The 21,400-nt window shown below is 65.4% G+C and overlaps 1 protein-coding gene across 4 annotated transcripts; it reads right to left on the bottom strand.

Annotated features, from left to right (window-relative positions):
- Nucleotides 1-60: 60 nt before the first annotated feature.
- On the bottom strand, nucleotides 61-20,951 carry SCRIB (scribble planar cell polarity protein). Of its 4 annotated transcripts, none has more exons than XM_027063678.2 (37): nucleotides 20,695-20,951; nucleotides 19,346-19,463; nucleotides 19,159-19,237; nucleotides 18,972-19,061; nucleotides 18,812-18,868; nucleotides 18,650-18,713; nucleotides 18,480-18,554; nucleotides 18,267-18,411; nucleotides 17,812-17,930; nucleotides 17,389-17,588; nucleotides 17,125-17,291; nucleotides 16,915-17,042; nucleotides 16,697-16,822; nucleotides 15,760-15,927; nucleotides 15,236-15,637; nucleotides 14,529-14,573; nucleotides 14,039-14,128; nucleotides 13,466-13,543; nucleotides 12,504-12,827; nucleotides 12,316-12,396; nucleotides 11,977-12,231; nucleotides 11,329-11,439; nucleotides 10,933-11,226; nucleotides 10,654-10,842; nucleotides 4,124-4,234; nucleotides 3,973-4,020; nucleotides 3,704-3,778; nucleotides 2,722-2,790; nucleotides 2,005-2,112; nucleotides 1,758-1,917; nucleotides 1,537-1,666; nucleotides 1,261-1,446; nucleotides 1,025-1,167; nucleotides 900-937; nucleotides 716-790; nucleotides 482-533; nucleotides 61-401 (listed from the first exon to the last, which is right to left on the bottom strand). In XM_027063678.2, the coding sequence occupies exons 1-37, from the start codon at nucleotides 20,851-20,853 to the stop codon at nucleotides 265-267; spliced, it is 4,896 nt and encodes a 1,631-aa protein (XP_026919479.1). In that variant the 5' UTR covers nucleotides 20,854-20,951; the 3' UTR covers nucleotides 61-264. The 4 variants fall into 4 exon arrangements, with proteins under 4 accessions (XP_026919479.1, XP_026919478.1, XP_026919480.1 ...); XM_027063677.2 differs by having other exon boundaries at nucleotides 14,529-14,591; nucleotides 20,695-20,950; XM_027063679.2 differs by lacking the exon at nucleotides 14,529-14,573.
- Between the last annotated feature and the right edge of the window lie 449 nt (nucleotides 20,952-21,400).

Raw genomic sequence — 21,400 nt, 5'->3', positions numbered from 1 at the left:
CCCCCCCCCCCAACCACCGTGAACCCCAGCCGGGGTGTGGGCAGGCAGGCAGACAGGAGGTAAAACGTAGTCAACTTTATTCTTCTTAAACCACAAAATAGAGTCTTTGGTTGTACAAACGTCACTAGTTACAGTCTTGCCAACAGGTCCCAACTGGGGAGGGGCCTCTTTAAAATGCTAACACCCAGGTTAAAAGACTCGGGGCAGGGGCGGTGGTGCTGCGGGCAGGGCCCCCACCCGAGTCAGGGGAGGTACCCAGGACCTCTAGGAGGGCACTGGGCCCAGGCCGCGGCGCCCTGGCCGGATCGGGCGGCGGCTGCTGCACAGCGTCACCTCCTCGGGGCCAGGCGAGGGCCTGCCCAGGAGCACCACGGCCACCTCTCCGTCCTCCTCCTGCAGGCCTGGTGGGCAGAGGCAGGGCAGTGAGCCGACAGGGGGTGGGGTGGCCTGGGGGCACCCCCGGGCCTCACCTGTCACTTACCAGGGCCAGGAGACGGTTCCAAGGACCTCAGCTCCTCAGCAAAATCTGGGGACTGTGATGGGGAGAAGGGTTGGGTCAGGACTGCAGCCAGGGGCTGCCTGCAACCACCCCTGAGAGCCGGGGTGGGGGTCCCCGCGCCCACGGAACAGGACTGGAGACAGGCAGAGAGGGCGGGACAGGCCTGGTGCAAAGGCGGCAGGAGCCCATGCGGCTGTCCCGCGGAAGGGCCTGTACCTGCAGGTCATAGACCGGTCTGGAAGAAGGGAGGGCTGCAAACACCCTGTAGTCAAACTTCCTCCCAGACAAGGCCTTGAAAGGACAGCGTGAGGGAGAAAGGCAGAGAGCGTGAAAAGGGTGAGGGGAGAGGCAGAGTCTGGGGAGGGGGGTACGGGACAGGCATCGACTGCTGACTCCTCACCAGGCGTCCAGGAGAGGTGCTGGTCTGGGGGCCGAGGTCTGGGTGGGGGGGGGGACAAGAAGTGGGTGTTGGGGGAGGTGTGGGCTGCAGGGCAGGCCCGCCACCTCCCCTACCGGGACACAGACCTTCCAACGGGGTGGGTGACGGGGTGGGCGCCGGTGAGGGGGCCTCCGCCAGCCGCTCCAGGGGCCCGCGCCTGCCTCGGCCCTCCTGGGACTTGCTGAGGACCATCTGTGCACGGAGGGCATCCTGTTCCAGGGACTTCATCCTGAGAGCAAACGGGAGGCGGGGCTGGGCAGGCGGTGCGGTGGCCGCAGGCAGCGGGGGCAGGGGAGGCCTCGCTGGGCCGCAGGGGCCTCACCTGGCCGCCCGCCACAGTGCGCGCTTCTCGGCCTCCAGGGCACGGCGCTCGGCAGGGGACAGAGCCCGATCGGGCGCAGGCAACTCGGGGCTCTGGACACGGAGTCGCTCCTGATGGCGCCGCTCCGCTTTGGCTGTGCGCACCGGGGCGCTGCCTCCCGGAGGCAGGGGGGACGAGGGTCCGAGCCTGGGACAGGAGATGGGACAGGAGGGCCGGGTGGGTGGAATGCTGGGGGTACAGGGGCACCCGGGAAGACGCTGGGTGCTGCCCCCTCACCCTGTGGTGGGGCCGGTCGGGAGCGGCAGCTCCTCTGGCTCGTCGGGGGGTTCCCCATCCAGGTCCAGGGGGGGCCCGGTGCCCTCTGCCTCCCGCATCATCTGCGCCCTCTTCTGCTGCAGCTTGCGGGCTGGGGGGGTGAAGGGGGCGCGGGGGCGGGGGGCGACAGGTCAGGCCCTGGCCTGGCCCCAGCCCTCCCCGCTGCCCATCCGGCCGCTCACCTTCCTCCTCCTGCATCTTGCGCAGATCGTCGGCACCCACCAGGGACACGCGCTTGGGGGGCCCCTCGGCTTGGGGCAGCCGCACCTCCAGTTCAAAGTACTTTTGCCGCTCGCGGAAAGAGAGCTGCTCCGGGGAGGCCGCGGGCCCAGGTGTGGGGGACTGGGGAGAGTGGGTCCTGAGGCCCGGCCCCTCCGGCACGCACCCCGCAAGCACATGCAGAGGAAGGGCGGGCCGCCCACCGTGTACCTGGGCGGGGGTGTCCTGCGGCGGGTGTGGGCCGGGCACGGCGGCAAAGGTCCTGTAGGCCTGCTTCACGTTGGTGGGCAGTGCGTCGGGGGAGGGCGGGGAGGGGAGCTGAGGGGTGGGGTGCACGTGAGTCGTGCAGAGACAGCCATCATCAGCCGCCAGCTGTCCCCACCAGCTGCCCGAGACGCCCGCACACTGGAGGTCAGAGCGCTCACAAAACGGGGATCACCTCTATCCCTGGGAGCCACAGAGTTCCCTGGCCAGGCCTCAGCCGCTTTTGTCAGCAGAGGGAGGGATCGGGGTTCAGGTAAGGGGCGGGGGGGGACTTGGTGCAAGAAAGAGACACGGAGCCAAGGTGAGTGGTCAGGTTGGGTACCCAGGGGCACGGGGCCGACACTTACCTGTCTGCCGTCTGCTGGGCAGGGACAGAGGCCGGGAGCTGGCCTCTGAGTTGGCATTGCCAGTGCCCACCCCCCGCTGCCCTCTCATGCAGCTGACCCAGGGAGCCTGAGTAGGGCCAAGCTGGCCCCCAGGGCCTCACAGACAAGAGGACAGGCAGAGGTGAGGCAGCCCTGACCCCGGGGGCCCCGGCGAGCCCTCACCCACACCACCAACCACCTCTGGCCAGGGAGGTGCCGGCAGGCTGTGCCCTCACAGTCTGAGTGGCGGCTGGGGGGAGGTGCTGTCCCCTCCGCCCCCCACCCACTAGGCACTCACCTGCTGGCAGCTGGGGGAGGGGGAGCAGGGAGCCTCGGCCATCTTCCCTCCGGCTGTTCCAGACAGGACCTGCAGGCGTCAGGCTGGAGTGAGGGTCAGGCAGGGGTGGGGCCTCGCAGGGGGTGGGGCGCTTGGCAGAAGCTGGTCTTCGGCTCCTGACCTGACCCCAGTCCAGGGGGCACCCCCAGGTGGACATAAACACCTGTTTGGGCAGTGTGAAGGGTCCCCCCCCAAAGGCCACAGCCTGGAGCCCCCCAGGATCCCCTCTGCACCCCACAATGCCAGGGGAACAGGAAGGAGGCTCTGACCATAGCGAGGCAGCTGTTCCGTGGGCAGCGCCCCCGGCTCCCCTCCCCGTGTTCTCTGAAGGGGCGTGAGCCAGGGAGGCCCAGACCCTCGCCTGCCACCCCGTGGCATAGTCCTCCTGGTCAGAGGACACGGGCCCCACCCCTGCCGTGGGGTTCCCGCTCTCAGCTGTTCACAGTTGAGGGAAGAAGGTCTACAACCAAAGCCTCCGAGATGCCCCCCAGCACGACTCCCTGCCGCTCTCGGTCATGTTGGCGCCTCGGGCAGCCGCTGGGAGGGCTGCTCCCATCTCGTGGGGGAGGGCTGAGGACCCGACGTCCGTCCCGTCCAGCACGGCTGTCAGCAGCGGGCCACTTTCCTCCGGCCCGGCCTTCATCATGGCGGCTCAAAGCTGTCCTCCTCAATGGCAGACCCCCAGTGGCTCTGGAGGCCTCCAGCTGCCTCTGCCCGCCCCTCCCCAGCCCTCAGGCCAGGCTCAGGCTCTCCTCCGGTGGGTCTGAGGGGAGGGGGCTTCCTGGGATCCGGCCCCCAAGCCCCGCGTGCCTCTGCCTCAGGTGCCCCCGTGGGCCCTGCCTGGTCCCTGGGGTCTTGGGGGAGGAGGGGGGCTAAGGCAGGGGTGGGTCAGAGCCTAGAGGGCAGACGAGAGAGTGGGCCGGGCTGTGACCTGGACACTGACCCTCTGCGTGCTGCCAGCGCCGGGCGTGGCGGCCAGGGTGCGGTGGTCCAGCTTCAGGCCCTCCGGGCCCCGACCCTGGGGAGCAGAGTAGACAGTGGTGTGAAAGGCCGTGTCTGCACCTGAGTGTGGGACAGGTCGCCGCCAGGGGAAGGGAGGGCCTGGTGGGCATCTGGGCCGCTGCCTACTGTCCACCCTGGCACCCTGCGGCGCCCCAGGCCCGAGTGTGAAGGGAAGCCTAGCATACAGGGCAGGGACACCTGGACACTCACCACAGCTTCCAGTCCCCACTGTGGGGTCTGTCCTGGTAGCTCCTTCTCCTATGAGCAGAGAAGGCACTAGTCAGGGACCACCGGCCTCAGGCTCCGCGCCCACCCCTCCCCCCACCCCGCCCCCTGGGGCTGAACTGCAGGTGGTTCTGACCTTGCCAGAGCCCTCGGGGCTCAGCTCCCGGTCGACGGAGGAGATGCTCTCCAGGCTGTTCCGGCGGCCGATTCCTGCCGCGAAGGGGTTGGCAATGACACCCGGGGACACCTAAGGAGAGACGTGGGCTAAGGGTGGGACCCCCGGTCTCGGGGGTCCCCTCCGCAGGTAGGCTGAACCTGCCAGCGACCCATATGGCTGAGGCGGCCTCTGGGGTGGGCAGATCCGTGACCGGGTACCGCCGGCACCCCGGACGTTGTGCCGTCACTGCATCTGCCTCAGAACATGGATGCACGTCACGAGCACCAGAGGCCATTCTGACACGTGGCAGGAGGCAGGGGAGGCTGACCGTGTACACTCAGCCCGGGAAGCAGGTGACAACACCGAGATGGGGTGGGGATGGGGGGCACCGGGCAGGGGTGCCTGGCGGCACAAAGCCTCTTGCGACTCACAGGCTGCTTCTGGAATCTGCAGCGCGAGCGCCCAGAAAGCATTCTGAAACAAAGGACACAATGCAGGAGGAAGCCCGGCAGCTCGGGGTGGTAAGGGGGGCGGGCACCGTCTCCTGCCAGGTACCGGCCAGCAGAGCAGTGGGAGGAAGGAGGGTAATAGCGTACGGTCTGTCCCCAAACTGTGCTTTAACCGTGAGCCCCGAGGGTGAACACAGGTGGGCAGAAACACGGGAAGGGCTCACTCCAATCCCACGAGAGACAAGAGGGGGAACTCAGCCGTGAACAGCAGCAGGAACCGGAGGGGAGGCACGGAGACTCCCCTCGGTGTGAACGGCTCCCGCTGACGGGGGCGGCTGTCGGTGTGGGCCAAAACACCTATCCGGCTGCGGCCGACACTCAGAAAGCCGGAGTGAAGGGGTGAGCGAGGGGAGGGCAGAGAGGTGCCAGCCACATGGAGAGCGAGGACAGGGGGTGCCCACAGCAGAGAAGAGGGGCTCAAGGATGGAAACAGTGGACAGACAGGGACGCTGTCATGACGAACGGAGCCATCCATGAGGCAGGTATGACAACACGAGCTGGGCGCCGGACAGGCAAGAGGCTAGAGGGGGAGAGTGGAGTCTGCTAGGAACGCGGGCTCGACAGAAACCCTGCAGCGGGAGACCCCCAACTGGGACTGAGATTCTGACAACAGTGGAAGATGTAACAGACGCTAAGGAGCCCACCTTCTCACCTTCTGGAACATGGCAGTCAGAAGGCCGCAGGCAGGCCTGAGAGAGAGGCGGGGCCCTCAGACCAGGGAGCACAGTCGCGCACGGGGACTGAGCGGAAAGCACAAGCGGCAAGGCGGCCGGGTCCGTCGTGGCAGAGGAGGCCACGTACACAGGGAGGGGCCGGCCTGGGAGGCCACTGGGATGGTGGATGACGATGTGAACTCCTGCTTTTCCACAGTCAGAGACACAAATGTCAACACGCACCCACTCATGGAAGAGCCCGTCCGCCGAGAGGCGCGGAGGCCACGAGCACACCTGGGGCCCAGATCTTGGCTTCTAAATACCACTTTCCACTAAAAGGAACGAGCACTCCTTGGAGGAATGTGCCGCAGAGTCGGGCGGGAGAACATGAGATGAGCCCAGAGTGACCCGTTGTGCCGGAAACTAGGTTGCTCAAAGGATCGTGGGCCAGCTTAGAGGGGCTGGCGGGGAGCCCCTTCCATCGGCCAAGTCCAGGGCTACTGGAGCATGAAAGCAGCGGCCATGGCGACAAACCATCACCCGTGAAACAACGTGGAGGCCAGTGAGTCTGCGATCGGGGCAGGCGGGGGAGTATCTAACTGCAGAGAAGGGGGAGCCCCTCCTGGCAGCACAAGGCCGACCGACAAACGCGGGAGGAGCAAGTTCAGAATGTCATCACTGGCAACGACCACGACACTGACGCCAGAGATCCCTGCAGGCGCTAGAGTTGGCGGTGGACACGGGACGAGTGACGGGCATTCAGACACTCCCAACGTCCCCCCACACGATACTGATTTCAAAGGGAAACGAGTCACTTTGAAGTGAGGACACCTGCGGACAGCACTGTGAAGACCGTGGGTGACGGGCCAGACCGCCATCTGTGCGCCCTGCCAGGAGGCTCTGGGGGTACAGGGGTCAGCCTGCGGGGAGCGGCCACGGGCCACAAGGTCAGGGTCGGGGAGACTGCAGAGACGCGGCCACCAGGCTCCCACCCGCGCACTCCCGCACTGAGCCCTCTGAGACGAGAGACGCCGGGGACCGTGGGGGAGGCGCACACACGGCCTCTGAGCGAGAGATTCTGTGGCCTGTTCTCGCTTTTTTCCAAATTTAAAATCATTTTATGTATTTGCGCATATTTTTCAAAAAGAAATCATGGCAGACTGACCCCAGACTGACACACCTGGTGGCCTGCAGGGACAGAAGTCCGACTCCTCAAAGTGCTGTTTGTAGTTTTGGCTTTGGGACCACGTAAAGACTCACACTAGCACAAAAGAGCGGTTTAAAACCATCCCTAAAAACCGAGAATGAGGAAGCCCAGCTGCCTACCAGGCTGGCAGCATAACAACCAACACGACGAGTTATTCCAAGTCACTTAGAACACAGTATTGGGATCACACACCCTAGTAAGTAAATCTTTTTTTTTTTTTTTTTTTAATTTACTTTTGAGAGAGAGAGAGAGACAGAGCATGAGCAGGGAAGGGGCAGAGAGGGAGAGAGACACAGAATCCGAAACACGCTCCAGGCTCTGAGCTGTCAGCACAGAGCCCGATGCAGGGCTTGAAATCACAGACCGCAAGATCGTGACCTGAGCCAAAGTCGGACGCTCAACCGACTGAGCCACTCAGGCGCCCCATAAATCTTAAGAACTCGGGGAAATCTTAACTTGCTCTCAACGACCTTGGTATTAACAGCTTCAGAACTATTGAACATAATAACAATAAAGTTTTGATAGAAAAGAGACACAAATATAAAATCAGAAGTAAAAACCCTGCAAACTTAATTACGAATTAAAAATAACAGTACAGTGGGACGCCTGGGTGGCTCAGTTAGGCATCTGATTCTTGGTTTCGGCTCAGAGCAGGATCTTATGGTTTGTGGGTTCGAGCCCCATGTTGGGCTCTGTGCTGACAGTGCAGAGCCTGCTTGGGATTCTCTCTCTCTGTCCCTCCCCTATACTTGCTATCTCAAAATAAGTAAGTAAACGTCAAAAAAACAAAAACAAAAAACACTACAGTGACACCTGGCTGACTAATCAATGGAACACGTGACTCTCGATCTCAGGGTCACGAGTTCAAGCCCCATGTTCGGTGTGGAGCCTACATAAAAAAATAAAGAACAGTACAAACTCATGGCTTTCCTCTTTCTAGAAACATCCACATCCTGGGCCGCACGTGCTGCAGAGGCTGGGAAGCAATGAGCCCAGCACCATGAGTGCCACAGGCCAGTACGGGGCAGGGCGGCGGGGGGGGGGGGGGGGGGTGCCGAAGCGCCACTCGTGGCTGAGAGGTGCCAGGGTCCTCTCAGAAATGGCCGATTCCAGGGCCGGGGGAGGAAATACCTGGTCACTCAGGAGTGCAAGGAAGCTATCGAATGACAGGTGCCACACTAAACAGAAGCCTCATGTCCAATGAGGGGACAGTGTGAGTGCAAAACACAATGGGTTCAAAGACATCAAGAACACACAGACCTGTGAATTCCCAGTAACGCTAAAAACAAAAACAAAAAAGGGTTCGGTTGCTACCCTTGAAGCTTTCCAAGGCCCCAGCTTGTTATTTAAAACCCTGTCGGGACAACGGGAGGGACCCGGCGTGCGGTCTTGCCTGTCCCGGGCAGCGCCTTGTCTCGGGCCCCGCGGCCGGGAGGGGCTCTCTTCCTAGAGGCACACGGAGGCGTGCGGGGGGAGCCCTCCCTCACGGCAGAGACTAAGGGAGCGCCAGAAAGGAAAGGTACCCGTGGCCAAAGCCTGAACGCTGGCCCCTGGGAAAGCCGGTAAGAGACACGCTGGCAAACGTGAGCCGGAGGGCAAGATAACAGCTGCTCCGTTAGGAAGGGACGCGACCGCACAGGGGAAGGGCCGTGGGCGCAGAGGGTGGGATGAAGGAGCCAGGTGGCCGTCCGTGTGGACGGGACGGTGGGCGTGTGCCGTGCCGTTCCCGCCGCCCGATCCTCCCTGGAAGCGGACGCTACACTACACAGGCGAGGACACTGAGGCCGGGAAGCCAGCGCCTGCCCAAGGCTCCGCAGTAAGGAAGGGCTGTGCCCCGGGTTGCGCTGGAACAGAGGGAGCACTGGCCTCGCCGGTGGAGCCGGCTCCAGCAAGTTCTCATGAGCCCCGCCTCTAACGAGCTGCCAGGGGCGCTCGGGAGGAAGGCGGCCAGTGCACCAGCTGGCGCTGAGACTGGTTTTCAGGACCCGAAAGGGTTCAGGGGACACTCGGCAAGCCCGGACCCTACGGGGCTCAGACGGGCTCTCACACGAGCCTGGGGTATGACACCGGGGCGGGGGGGGGGGGGCGTGGGCAGCGAGGAGAGCATTCTGAGGGCCCTGCCCCGTGCCCTGGGGCACACAGAATTGTGTGCAGTCCACTTCTCACTGCTGGCACGGGGGCAAGGCCGCCAGAGCGGACCAGGGGGCCTGACCAGGAAAGCGAGACCCGCATACACCGCTCAGGATGCAGGACCTCCACGCAAGGACAGTAAGCAAAAGCAGAGCGGTCCACACGTGGGCTTGGAAAAAACACACTCTCGCGGTAGAAGAACTCCCGAGATCAAGGCTAATTCTCGAGTCCGAATCAATCTTTGTTACAGAACTTGACAGGTTTGTTTGGAACAGAAAACACAGAGAGATAGACTGAAGCTTTTCTAAAGTAGAAGCAAAAGGTGACGTGACCAATCAGGGATCCAAGGGCACCAGAAAGTGACCGTGTTTAGGACCACGTGCAGCAGCTCTGGACACACTGAGCTCTCACAAAGATGGCCCCAGGTCCTCAGACCCGTGGGGAGCGACAGGTGAGCAGTCCCCGCTCCTGAGATGACGCATCGCCCACTCGGAAAACAATCCAGGGGGACTGCAGAGCCCTGTCTTTAAAAAGTTACATTAGTACAAGCAAGAAACACACAGCGACATTCTGACAATTCTTTGAAGCAAGGAAGATTTTCCTAAGCAAAACCCAAAATCCAAAGACACAAAGGAAAGATCAGAAAACTTAATTAACAAAGAACTTAGGTTTCTAAAACCTCAAAGAAATCACTCTTAAAAAGCAAAAGCGATAAAAACAATCGCGTCCCACATAACAAAAAGCTGACGCTCAAAACACGAAAGAGCACAGGTCGGTCTGCGAGGACAGACGGATGGTCCGAGTGCCCCCAGGCCTCCTTCCCGCACAAACGCCCCCAAAGCACAGAGACGGGCTCCCGAGCCTGCTGGCCAGCGTGCTGGAGGAAGGCGCAGACGTGGCGACCCGTGGAGGGACCACTAGGCACAGCCATGTGAAAGGGCTACCATCAGAACCACGTGCCCGGACGGCAAAGCCAAGTGTGGGCACCCCCGTAACTCGGGGACACGCCAGCCTCACTCCCTCGGGGGTTTGAGCCCCTCACCACGTAGCTGTTCTTTTCTTTTCAACTAAAAGGCTTTCGAGTCAGCAAACTTGTAAACTTTTCTAAACACACACGGGAAACGCACAAAAGGTAAAGCCTTCTCTGGGACCACTCGGTCTAGACCTCAAGTCCTAAGAGACACCCCTCCCAGAAGCCACCACCGGGGTTCCTGTGAAGGCAAAGGGAGGTGTGGGCGCGGGGCATCCGGCCTGGCCTGGAGCGCAGAGTGTGAGCACAGCCTCCCTTCCACGCAGCAGACGATACACAGAACCAGGGATGAGCCCCCACTGGCAGTGCAGGGACAGGGTGGCAGGGAGCCACCGTCCCCAGGATGTGCTGCAGACGGCCGAAGGGGCTGCCCCATCCCCAGGCAGAGTAGGCAGCCACTGTGGCGGAGGGTCCTCAGAGGCCTGTTTGGGGCGCAGGCACAGCCGCGTCACCTTTTGCCTGGGGGCCCCGGGGACAGCAGTGGAGAAGGTGGGAGAGGGTGAGACAGGGGACCCTCCAGAGCAGAGGGGAAGCCGGGCTCAGAGGCCAGACTCGTTCAGACCGAGGGCCCCGCACACGCCCCACGTGGCTTCCGCTCTGAGGTAGGTCCTGGAAAGCAAGGTCCCCTGAGGGGTCCCCACACGTGTCTGCAGGCAGAGTCCCGAGGGGCCCCAACTTCGCTGCATGCGTGGCTCAAAGCCATGCTGTCGCGGCTCGTGGCCCTGCCCTGCAGATGCCGCCCACCCGAAGGCACCCGGCTTCTTCTAGGGCCCAATCGTGCCATCAGTTCACACGCCCTGTCCCACCCGGGACCGTGGCCCCCTCCCATGTGGACTCACAGTGGCCGAGGGCTTCCCCAGGCCTAGAGATGGAAAGACCAGCTTTCCCAGCCCACACAGGGTCACTCCTTGCACGTCTAGGCTGCGCTGCAAACAGGACCCCGTCCTTGTGGCAGGGCGCCGATGGGGGTGGGCACTGACCTCGGCAGGGGCAGCAGCGTCGGTGTCGAAGCCGTCACAGACGAGCACGGTGAGGGTGTCGCCCACGCCGCGCAGCAGCCGCACGGCCTCGCCGTGTGTCAGGCCCAGCAAGCTCTGCTGGTTCACCTCCAGCAGCCGCAGCCCCACCCGCAGCCGGCCGTCACGCCCCGCTGCTCCCGTGGGGCTCACCTGCAGAGAGACCCGGACCTCGAGGTCTACGATGGTTCCTCTTCCCCGAGGAACCCAGTGGGGCGGGGCCGGCCGAGGAGGGGCCCTCACCTTGGAAATGAAGATGCCCTCGTCTGTGGGGTCACAGGGGTTCCCCGCATGGCCCTTGGCGCCCCCTCGGATGCTGATGCCCAGCTTCTCGCCGGGAGCTTTCTGGATACAGAGTTCCCGCATGCCCGGGGGTGGCGGGTCCCTCCTCACAAGCAAGACCAGCTCCAGGCAGGGCCGAAGCAGGGCACTGACCGCCTCCTGGTGCGTGGCCTCCCGAATGTCCTGCCCGTTCACTGCCAGGATGCGGTCCCCAACCCGGAGGCCGCTGCGTGCAGCCAGGCCCCGTGGGAGCACCTGTCAGTGGGGGTAGGGGTGAGGTCCGGAGGGCTGCAGGTCTTGCTGCCCCCTGCCTGGGCCGGGCCCTCCTAGCAGAGACACACGCGGGGCCCACTCTACCTTGGAGATGAATACGCCAGGCTCCTGGATACCAAACGGGTGGCTGGAGTGATCAGAGCCCCCGACGATGCTGAGCCCCAGTGGGCCCCCGGCTCTCGGCAGGCAGATCTCCTGGGGATACCCAAGGGCGTGAGGAGCTGGTTGGAATGAGCCTGTTGGAGCAGCAAAGGGATGCTTCTCCAACCCAGAGGGTGTACGGGCCCAGGGTGGCTGCATGCAGACAGGTTGTTAGGGACGCTGGGCGGTGGCCCCGCCACGTCAGGACTGACAAAAAGACCACGTGGGGAGGTGGCCAAGAAACGAAGGCCCAGGGGCGCCTGGGTGGCGCAGTCAGTTGAGCTTTCCACTTCTGTCAGGTCATGATCTCACGGTTTTTGAGTTCGAGCACCGAGTTAGACAGCTCAGAGCCTGGAGCCTGTTTCAGATTCTACGTCTCCCTCTCTCTGTCCCTCCCCTGCTCATGCTCCGTCCCTCTCAAGAATAAGCACCAAAAAAAAATTTGTTCTTAAATAAAAAATGAAAAAAAGAAACAAATGCCCAGTGGCCTGGCACCAGAACGGAGAGGGCGGGGCGCTCCTCCCACCCGGTGTGAACCCTCTGGACCTGGAGGGGAGCAAGGGACAGGCAGGGAGAGGGCCACAGTCTTACCTCCACTGGGTATGGCCCCTCCAAGGTGGCAGCCGGTAGGCTGGGGGCCAGCCGCAGCGGCCCAGACTCCCCAGGGGTGGCAGCGGCCACGGCGGTGCTGGCCACACTGGGAGGTGTGTGGGGGGGTGGCGGAGGGCTGGGGGGAAGGGGCCCTCCGGCCCCACGCTCCAGCAGCAGGGCGATGGTGGGGGAAGCGGCGGTCAGCAGAGAGACGGCGTGGTCGTGCCTGGCTTCGGTCATGTCCACCCCGTTGATCTGCAAGAGCGAGGCCCGTCAGGGAGCCCTGGGAGGTGGGTGGAGCAGATGTGGCGGTCAGCTGGCCCCACGACGCCCACTCACCGAGAGGACTCGGTCGCCGACCTGCAGAGTACCCGCCCGGTGGGCAGCGCCCCCCTCTGCGATGCGGGAAATGAAGATGCCCTGCAGGGGAAAGGAGAGCTGAGTGGCACGCGCACGACCCCGGCCCCAAACCCTGGCCCCGCCTCACCCCATCGCCTGCCTCACCCCATCCCCGGCCCCCGCCTCACCCCATCCCCGGCCCGGTAAGGCGTGGAGCCTTTCCCGCCGGCGATGCTGAAGCCCAGCCCCTTCTCGCTGCGCACAAGGCAGGCCACGTGGCGCTGGCGGAGGGGCCCGGCGGGGTCCGGCTGGAGCAGGGGCAGGCGCAGGGCAGCTCCCCGCCATTCCCGAGGGCTGTAGTCGTCCTCCGGCCGCAGGGGCGTGACGGTGACCGCGTTCTCCGGTTCCACCATGCGCTCCCGCCACAGCCGCATCTGCACAGTGCTGCCGGCCCCCCGCAGCGCCTCCACGGCCTGGTGGTGCTCGGCACCGTGCAAGGCCACGCCGTTCACCTGCGGGGCGGGACACCGGTCAGGGCAGGGCCACGGCCGCAGGGAGACCCTGCGCACGCTCCCTCCACAGACGGGAGACGGGAAAAAGAGCCAGCCCCGCGACTCGCACAAACCCGGGGTGAGGCCGCGGGTCGGCTGATGGACACGGGGGTGTCCTTCCTGCTGGCCCGCACCCGTCCCTCAGCCCAGCGGCCCGACTGAAGACGCCTGAGGTCGCCGGGTGTCTGACGCCATCCCTCCTCCCTGACCCCAGCCTGATCGGGCTCCCTCTCCTCCGCTCTCCCTGCCGTACTGGCCACGGCACACACTCCTCCACAGAGAGCTGCAGCGTGGTCTCAGCCCTGCCTGGGCGAACACCAGCCTGGCCCATAGCCTCCGTTCCCGGCCCCTTCTGGGCCCTGCAGAAAGGGCACGTTGCCCTCAGAACTTGCCCCGGTGTGTCCCGCAAGAGCTCCCGGATGCCCCTGCCCAGGCTCGGGAGCAGGAAACCAAGCCAGTGACCCAGCCTGCCAGAGGTGTGACCACCTCCCCGACCACCCTCCACCCCCGGCACGGCCAGTGCCCTGCACCACCCGGATTCCCTCCCTGACAGCAAGGGCTGTGTGCAGCCTGGCGGGGGGGGGGGGGCCCTGACCCACCTCGAGGAGCTTGTCACCCACCCGGACTCCCGCCCGGGCTGCAGGGCCCTCCTCTGACACTCGAGAGATGAATATACCCTGGAAAAGAAGCAGAGTCTGAGCAGAGAGACAGGACGGAGGCCATGGAGGGGGTCCCATGCTGTCCCGTCCCGTCGGGGGAGCAGCTGGGCAATGCCTGGAAACCCTGCACCAGGCTCGCAAAGATGCCTGAGGGCGCAGGGCAGTCATGGGCGCTGGGCTCACCGCCGGAAGTCCTGTGAGTCAGGGAGCTAGAAGGCCCAGGTCAATCTCTTGAGATGGTTTTCAATCCCAGACCCACAGAGGGAAAGCGAGATGCTGAGGAGAGCGTGGGCACCCGGCACTGCCTCCAACTAACCTGCCCGGCTCTGTCCCCAGTCAGCCATCAGGGCCGGGCACCCGGGGCCAGGGGTCCCTGAGGGTGAGCAGGCACCAGAAGAAAGCATGCCGTGAGGTTGGAGAGTGCGGTGGAACAGCTTTCAAAACCACGAGAAACCTCGCAGAAAAAAGGCGGGGATGCAGGGAGAGGGGGCCTCGTGGGCCCTAGGTCCTCACCTCGTCATCCCCTTTGTAGGGCGTAGAACCCCTGCCACCAGCGATGCTGATACCTAGTCCCCCCGTCTGCCGCACGATGGTGAGCGTGAGCTGGAAACAGAACAGGCTGGCTGTCCGAGGGCCGCCTGGGGGCCTGCACGGCGACGGGCACTGACAGAGCAGAGCACAGCCTGGACCGTGCCCAAGGCCCTGCCCCTACCCGTAGATACTGCCTCAAAGCTCCAGGGTCCCCACAGCTGGGAAGGCAGGGGACGCCCCAGCACCCCTGCTGACACCGGCTGCCTGCCCCAGGCCCGCACCCATCTCTGTCCATCTGGGTCAGAGGGCCGGCTGGCCCTGGCACCGGGGAGGTGGGCGGGATCTGCCCAGGCGTGTGGGGGCAGGGGGGCGGGGGAGGGCGGGGCAAGAGGCGTGAGAGCTCACAGCCCGGGAAGCAAGGCCAGCAGCCCGGGACACAGAGCACAGAGCAGAGCACAGAGCAGGTACAGACCTCTTCCTCCTCAATGCGTGCGGGCTCTATCAGCAGGTTATTGGCCTGGTCAAACGACACCCCCTGTTAGGACGGGACCAGCGAAGGCATGCAGGTGAGCCCCGACCCTGCCCTGCCACCGCCTTACCCGGCCCCGCAGAGAGCAGAAAAGAGAGGAAAGACCACACCAAGCTCCCGCAGCCCGAGCACCGGCCCGTCTCCCGGGGCACGCGGTCCCCTCCGCTCCAGACGCAGGGCTACCACTGCCACCGCCAAAACAACAAATGGGGCGGGATCAGCGGGTCGGGGGCCCCCAGGGCAGGCTGAGCCTGTGTCTGGCTGTCCCAGAGTACGGCCACCTAGGCCTCTCAGCTGCCACGGCATCACACCCGCTCTCCACGCGCAACCTCGACGTCAGATGCACAGAAGTGCTGTGGTGCTGACGTGTCCCCAGGGAGCAGGCAGGACCTTGTGCGGGCCCACGAGAGCCCCCTGAGGGCCAGGGAGTGGACTGGGGCGTGGGTCCACAGTGGGGCCGGCAGGGCCTCGGGACCCAAGTCCGAACCCAGCCCAGGAAGACCTCACGGTCAGCAGCCCTTGGGGAGGAGCCAAGAGCGACCGTGAGTGCCCCGAGATACCAGTGTGGATGGAGGCCCGCTGAGGAGCAGTGTAGACCCTGCAGGGGCCAGCAGAGCCTGGGTCGACCGGGTATGTGAGCGGAGACCCACCTTGATGGAGGGTGCGGAGACCAGGGCCGCCTCCTGCGCCGCCTCCTTCTCAGCCTCCTCTTCGTCCGGAGGAGCCTCCTCCTCCGCCTCCTCTTCCTCCTCTTCCTTCTCACCTTCCTCTTCGTCCTGAGGAGCCCAGGCTGTGTGGAGGCCGTTGTGCCAGCCCCCAGGCCCTGCCGGGCCCTCCCCATCCGGCTGTGCTCCCTGCAGCAGGGCCACAACTGCCTCAGGCTGGGGCAGCTTGGAAATCTTGAAGTGCTTCTTATAGTGAGGCGTGTCCTTGCGGATAAGGCGCTGTCTCCCACTGGGCAGGGGCCAGGGCGCCTCCGGCTGCCCCTCCTCGCTCTCGCCGTCTTCCCTCGGGGGCAGCAGCAGCGTGTCCTCTGCGAAGCGCACTGTGGGCTGCGTGAAGCCAGGCGTGAGGACGGCGGCGTGGTCTGCACGGGCCCCCTGCCCGGACGCGGCTCCCGGACGCTGGGCAGCATGCCACTGCAGACCTCCGCGGGGCAGAGGCCCGGCCTCACCTCCTCGTAAGTCTCCTCCGCAGGCTCCTCTGGGGTGCCCGGGCCGGCTTCCTGCTGGCTCGGCCCCAGCGTCTCGGTCAGTGGCCCCTCGGGGTCACCCTGGGAGGCCGTGCCATCAGACGGCTGTGAGTCCTTGCTCAGGCCAGACTCGGTGCTCAGCCTCTTCTCCTACGGCAGGGTCAGGCAGCTGGTCGGCCTGGGCGTTCTGCTGCCCCGACTGCAGAGCCCCCGGTGGGCTCACCCCCTGACGGGTAGACGGAGCCCGTCCCAGCCCCCAGGGAAGCCATGCCACCATCAAGATGAACAGACGGTGTGCAAAGCCACAGATCCATGGCGCAGCCCCTTGGGGGTCTTCCCACAAGACACAAGATGGGGACCAGGCAGGTTCCAGAAGACCACCAGACCGACAACCGCCAGGCGCCCAGACGTGAGCACAGTTCCGCACATGAGCCACGGCGGCTTCACAGAGCGGGTGGCCCGGCTCCGCGTCCCTCCAGGCTTCAGATACCCTGCTGCACCCGAAGCGTCCCCAAGCTTTCCCCGACCCCAACGCCAGGAACCTCCAAACGAGCACCACTGGGCCCACCTAACTCAGGTCCCCGCGTGCCACGCCAAAGCCGGTCGTGCCCCTTCCGGCTGTGTGAGGACCCGAGGCAGGTCTGACCCGCTTGCCTCGCTCTCCGCCCCTACACCGCCTCTGGTTCCTACCCGGCGCGTCTACACCACACGTCCCCCTGCACTCGCGCCAGCAGCCCTTGCGTGACGGGGCCCTGCTCCGCTGGAGGGCGTGGCGGACTTGGCCCTGGACCCCTGCCCCTCGGGCTCATCTCCTCCCAGCCCCCGCGCCCACCCCTAGGCACCCAAAGCCCTACACCCGTGATGGACAAGACGCCCGGGGCCAGGGTCCCTTCTGTGCTAGGCGGGTTCCCATAGGCACCTCCTCCAAAGGCGAGGGTGGCCCAGACTCGGGCCTGCAGGCCAAGGCTTCGCCCCGACGTTCCTCGACACCCCTCTTCATCACCTTCAGCTCGCTGGGGTGAGGCGTGGCCCGACGTTGCAGGCCCTGCAGTGTGCAGGGGGGTGAGCGGGGGGGCAGGGAGGATGCGCCCCCTCCCCCCCCGGGGCGCCCCCCCGCCCGGGGCGCCCCCACCATACCCGCTTCTCAGCAGCAGCTTCCTCGGCGTCGTCGCCACAAGCGGGGACCTCCAGAAACTGGATGACGCTGACGCGACCCAGCGGGGCGTCGCTCCAGCTCTCCGAAGGGCTCCGCTGCCCCGGCTCCTCTGAAGGACGCGGTCATCAAGGGGACGCCCGGCCCTGCCCCTCAGACACAGCCGCCCCGTGGCCCCGTGGCCGGTCACCTACCGAGGCTGGGTGGGGGCTGCTGTGGCAGCAGGTAGCAGGTGAGAACCTTTTCGCCGGTCTGGGCGTCGTCCTCCGTCTGGAACCGGAGCATAGGCTGTGCCTGGTTCTCAGCCAGCCATAGGGCCTTGAGGTTGAGGTGGGTGAGCGCAAACGGCAGACTCCGCAGCCTGGGGGCCGGGGTGGGGGGGCGGGTGGCACGGGAGGTTCAGCGGGGGCCGGCAGGCTCGGCTGGCTCAGCGGGGGCCGGGCAGGGCGAGCGCTCACCGGTTTCCAGCCACGTCCAGCACGTGCAGCTCAGCCGTGTGGGCGAGCTCGGGCGGCAGGGCGGCCAGACGGTTGTCCCTCAAGGAAAGGACACTGAGAGCCACACAGCCTCCGATCTCGGGCGGCAGCACCTCCAGACGGTTGCGGTCCGCGTTGAGATTGGTCAGCTTGGTCAGCTTCCCCAGAGAGCGGGGCAGAGCCTGGTCGGGGCCGAGGGAGGGTCACGGGTTGGCGGGAAACCGCCCCGGTCCCCGGAAGGAGAAGAGGACCTTTCTGCGGGGTTCGGTCTGGCACCGCTCCCTGTCCCCCGCAGGGAACCGCTTCCAGCCATAGCCTCCCATCCAGGCAGACCCCCGGGGCCTGCCACACGGCGCTCCTCTCTCCCCGCCTCAGTGTCCCCGGTCCCACCGGGCCGGGGCCTACCGTCAGCAGGTTCTCCGTGAGGATCAGCTCCGAGAGGTTCTCGCAGTCACCGATGGCCTCCGTCACCTCGCACAGACGGTTCTGGTCCACCTTCAGGATGGACAGCTGTTTCAGCTGACCTGGTATCGGGGAAACACGATGACACCGCTGTGTGGGGCAAGCCCCGCCCGGCTGCCCGTGCGGGGCACAGCTCAGAGCCCTGTCCTGCTGCAGACCCGGCCCCCATCACCCCACCCACCTGCCCTTGCAGCCCTTTGAGCTCCCTGCCCCGGAGCTGAACTGCCAGGCTCCCTCACCCGCTCACCGGGCCCATCCCCACCCCGGCTTAATTCCCCTTCTCGGGGGCGTCTCTCGGAGTCCAGGTAAGTAGAGTCAGAGCCCTCCCCGAAAGGGCCCTCCTCCAGGCCGGGGTTCCCCGCCAGCCACGCCACCCCAGTGCCCCGGCCGGTGCTGACCGATGCCGTCAGGGAGCCGCTGCAGCAGGTTCTGGGAGAGCAGCAAGTCCGTGAGCAGCAGCAGCCCGCCGAGCTCAGAGGGCAGCTCCTCCAGCCGGTTCTCTGACACGTCCAGGCACACCAGGCGCCGCAGGTTCCCGAGCTCCTGGAGGTGGGCGCAGGGGGTCAGGGAGCAGCTGAGCACAGGCCAGGGGGTGCCGCACCCTCACTCACCGGGGGCAGTGTGGACAACTGGTTCCGGTCCAGCCACAGCTCTCGAAGATTGGGCAGAGCCCCCAGGGTATCGGGCTGCGAAAACGGACGGGGACAGGACGACAGGGTCAGAGCGAGAACCTGAGGTCCCTGGCCCTGCCTCGCCCGAGACAGCCCCGCCCTCTCCGCACCAGCACTTCCAGCTCATTGCCTCCCAGATCCAGCTGTTCCAGCTTGACCAGGAAGGACAGGGACCTGCGGAACAAACAGCAGGTGTTGCCTTGACTGCACGGCCTAAAGCCCCGAGGGCCTCGGCCCAGGCAGGCACCGGATGAGGACCCGAGCCCACTCACGCAGGCAAAGACTTGAGCAGGTTCTCCCGGAGCTCCAGGGTCACCAGGTTGGCGAGGCTGAAAGAGAGATCGAGGTGGGGCGTGACGGAAACAGAGAGACGGTGGGGACAAGTGGAGAGGCAGGGCTGAGCCGAGTTCCCCTGCCCTGGAGGGCACTCACTTGCCCACGTCCCCGGGCAGCGCCTGCAGGGACACGTCATTCAGGGCCAGGTGAGCCAGGCTGCGCAGCTGAGTGAAGCCTTCCGGGAGCCTGCGCCAGAGGAAGGGGACCTCAGGTGTCCAGAACAGGGCTGCGTAACCTCCCGCACCCGCTACTGCCCCCCACCCCTGCCATGGCCATCACCCACCTAGACAAAGGGTTCCCACTGAAATCTGCAATCTCCAGGGCCTTGCAGAACTTGATGCTCTCGGGGATCTCCGGAATGTCTGTAGTAGGAGAGGGATCGCCATGGAGAGACACCCATGGTCTCTGAGGACTCCGAGTCCTCCCTGCCTCCCCTAGGCTCCACCCCAGACCTGCCCTGGGCCCCGCACCGTTCCGGGACACGTCCAGCTCCACCAGCTGCATAAAGTTGGCCACCTCGGGGGGCAACCGCTGGATCTCGTTGTCACTCAGGCCCAGCTTCCGCAAATTCAGCAGACGAAAGAAGGGCTGTGGGCAGGGAGTGGGGTCAGGGGTGCCTGGACTCTAGCAGAGGGCCCCTCCAAGAGCGGACACGAATTCACAGCTCACAGACCCCATGGGCCCCTGCCTGCCGCAGGCCCCACAGAAACCCAGGGTCCTGCCGCATCACCTCAGTCCGCAGCAGGAAAAGGACAGAAAAATGCACACCCCCGTCTCCCTAAGCTTCTAAGTTCCTTTTGGGACCTGGTCCCTTCTCGTCAACTCAGACACGTTCCCTGCCGCTCTCTTTCCAAAGCGTTCCAAGTCTTGGCTGGTGAGTACTCTCACGTCTAGCTGGGTGATTCTCCATTCCTCACCCTGTGTGCTCCCTTAAGGACTCCACATGCAACCTGAAAGCCCTCTTCCCCCCGTCCAGTGGCGAGTCCTCCAGGGCCCCTGCTGGCTCTGCTGCTGCACCCAACCGACCCGGCCCAGATCTGCGGCAAGGACTGGGCAGTCACGAAGAAAAGTGACAAAATCAGCAAAGTACCCCAAGTACAGTGGTTCCGTGTACAGGGGGGCCGAAGACTCCTGGAGGTGGTGAGGGACAGAGCCCTCCCACCCAAGCCCAGAACAGGGTCACCACACCCTTTGTGGCACACAGCCCCAAGCACTGGGCCGCTTGGCAACCGGTCTCCAAAAAGGAAATCCTTTTATGACCTGCTTCCTTTAGTAACCTCTTCTCCAGAGCAGCCTTAGAAGGAAAGCAAGCTGACCGGGACGCACAACTGCAAGGAGAGGTAGACAGGCGGCAGACCTATCAGGGACAAGGACCTTGAGGACAGCTCCCCTACCCCGCCTCAGCCCCCAGGAGGAGAGCAGTCGGAGAACGCCGGGCTCCTCGCCTCCCGGGCAGTGTGAGAAAGTAGTCTTCACCTGCCAGACCAGGTTTGCCTACCCACCTCAACGGGCTCCATCCCATCCACCGCCCCCGTGCTTGCACTCCCTTCGCTTCTAGACTGTGGCTATCCCTGTCACCCCCAGGCAGGCACCCGAGGAGCACTGCCACCTGGCGCCAGCACCCGAGGTGGGTGAGGAGGGTGGGGTTGGCCAGTAAGAACCAGCAGGGCCAGCTGGAGGCTGCGGTGCCCCGCCCGGGGCCAGCGCCTGCTGACGAGCCCTGGGCGAGCGGGAGCCGCCGCGGGGCTGATCCCGCCGACCGGTGCCCACCGGTGCCCAGGGCCGGGCCGGCGGCAGGTAGGTGCGGGCGGCCGCTCACCTTGGGCAGCTCGCGCAGCTGGTTGGCGTCGAGGAGCAGCTCCTCCAGGCTGCGGCTGTAGCGGTAGATCTCCTCGGGCACGGCCTGCAGCGAGCAGTGCCGCTTGTCCACCGACTCCACGTGCCGGTTGCAGCGCCACAGCGGGATGCACTTGAGCATGGTGCGGGCTGGCGGGCGCGCGGCGCGGGCTCAGGCGCGGGCTCGGGCGGCGGGCTCGGCCGGGGGGCGGGGCCCGGTCCGCATGAGCGCCGGGCCGGCCGGCCGGGCGGGGGAGGGGCGGGGCGGCGGCGGCGGCGGCGGCGGCGGCGGCGCTGGGCCCGGGCCGCGCTCGGAACGCTCGGCCCGAGGCGGCCCGAGAGGGGAGGGGGTCGGGGGGGCGCGCGGCCCGGCCGGCGCTCAGACTCTTAGGAGACGGCGGCGGCGGCCCCGCATCCCGCCCAGCCCGCTCGCCCGCCGCTGTGCCGCAGCCGGAACGGCCGCCGCTGCCCGCCGGACTGCCCCGCCGACAACCGCCGGCCGCCGCGCAGCCCGCCGGGAAGCCGAGGCCCGCCCTCGCCGCCCATCGCCGCCGGGAACTGCAACCCCCACAAGGCCCCGCGGTGTCGGCGCCTCCGAGAACCCGTAGCGGTCCCGCGCACAGCCTGTCGGGAAGCTCAGCTCCGGTGCCCGGGCGCGAAGCACGATGGGACTTGAAGTCCGCACAAAG

Source organism: Acinonyx jubatus, chromosome F2 (genome assembly GCF_027475565.1).
Source record: "Acinonyx jubatus isolate Ajub_Pintada_27869175 chromosome F2, VMU_Ajub_asm_v1.0, whole genome shotgun sequence".
NCBI lineage: Eukaryota > Metazoa > Chordata > Mammalia > Carnivora > Felidae > Acinonyx > Acinonyx jubatus.
The sequence above is the reverse complement of the archived record's forward strand: the minus strand, read 5'-3'. Positions and strand labels throughout refer to the sequence as shown.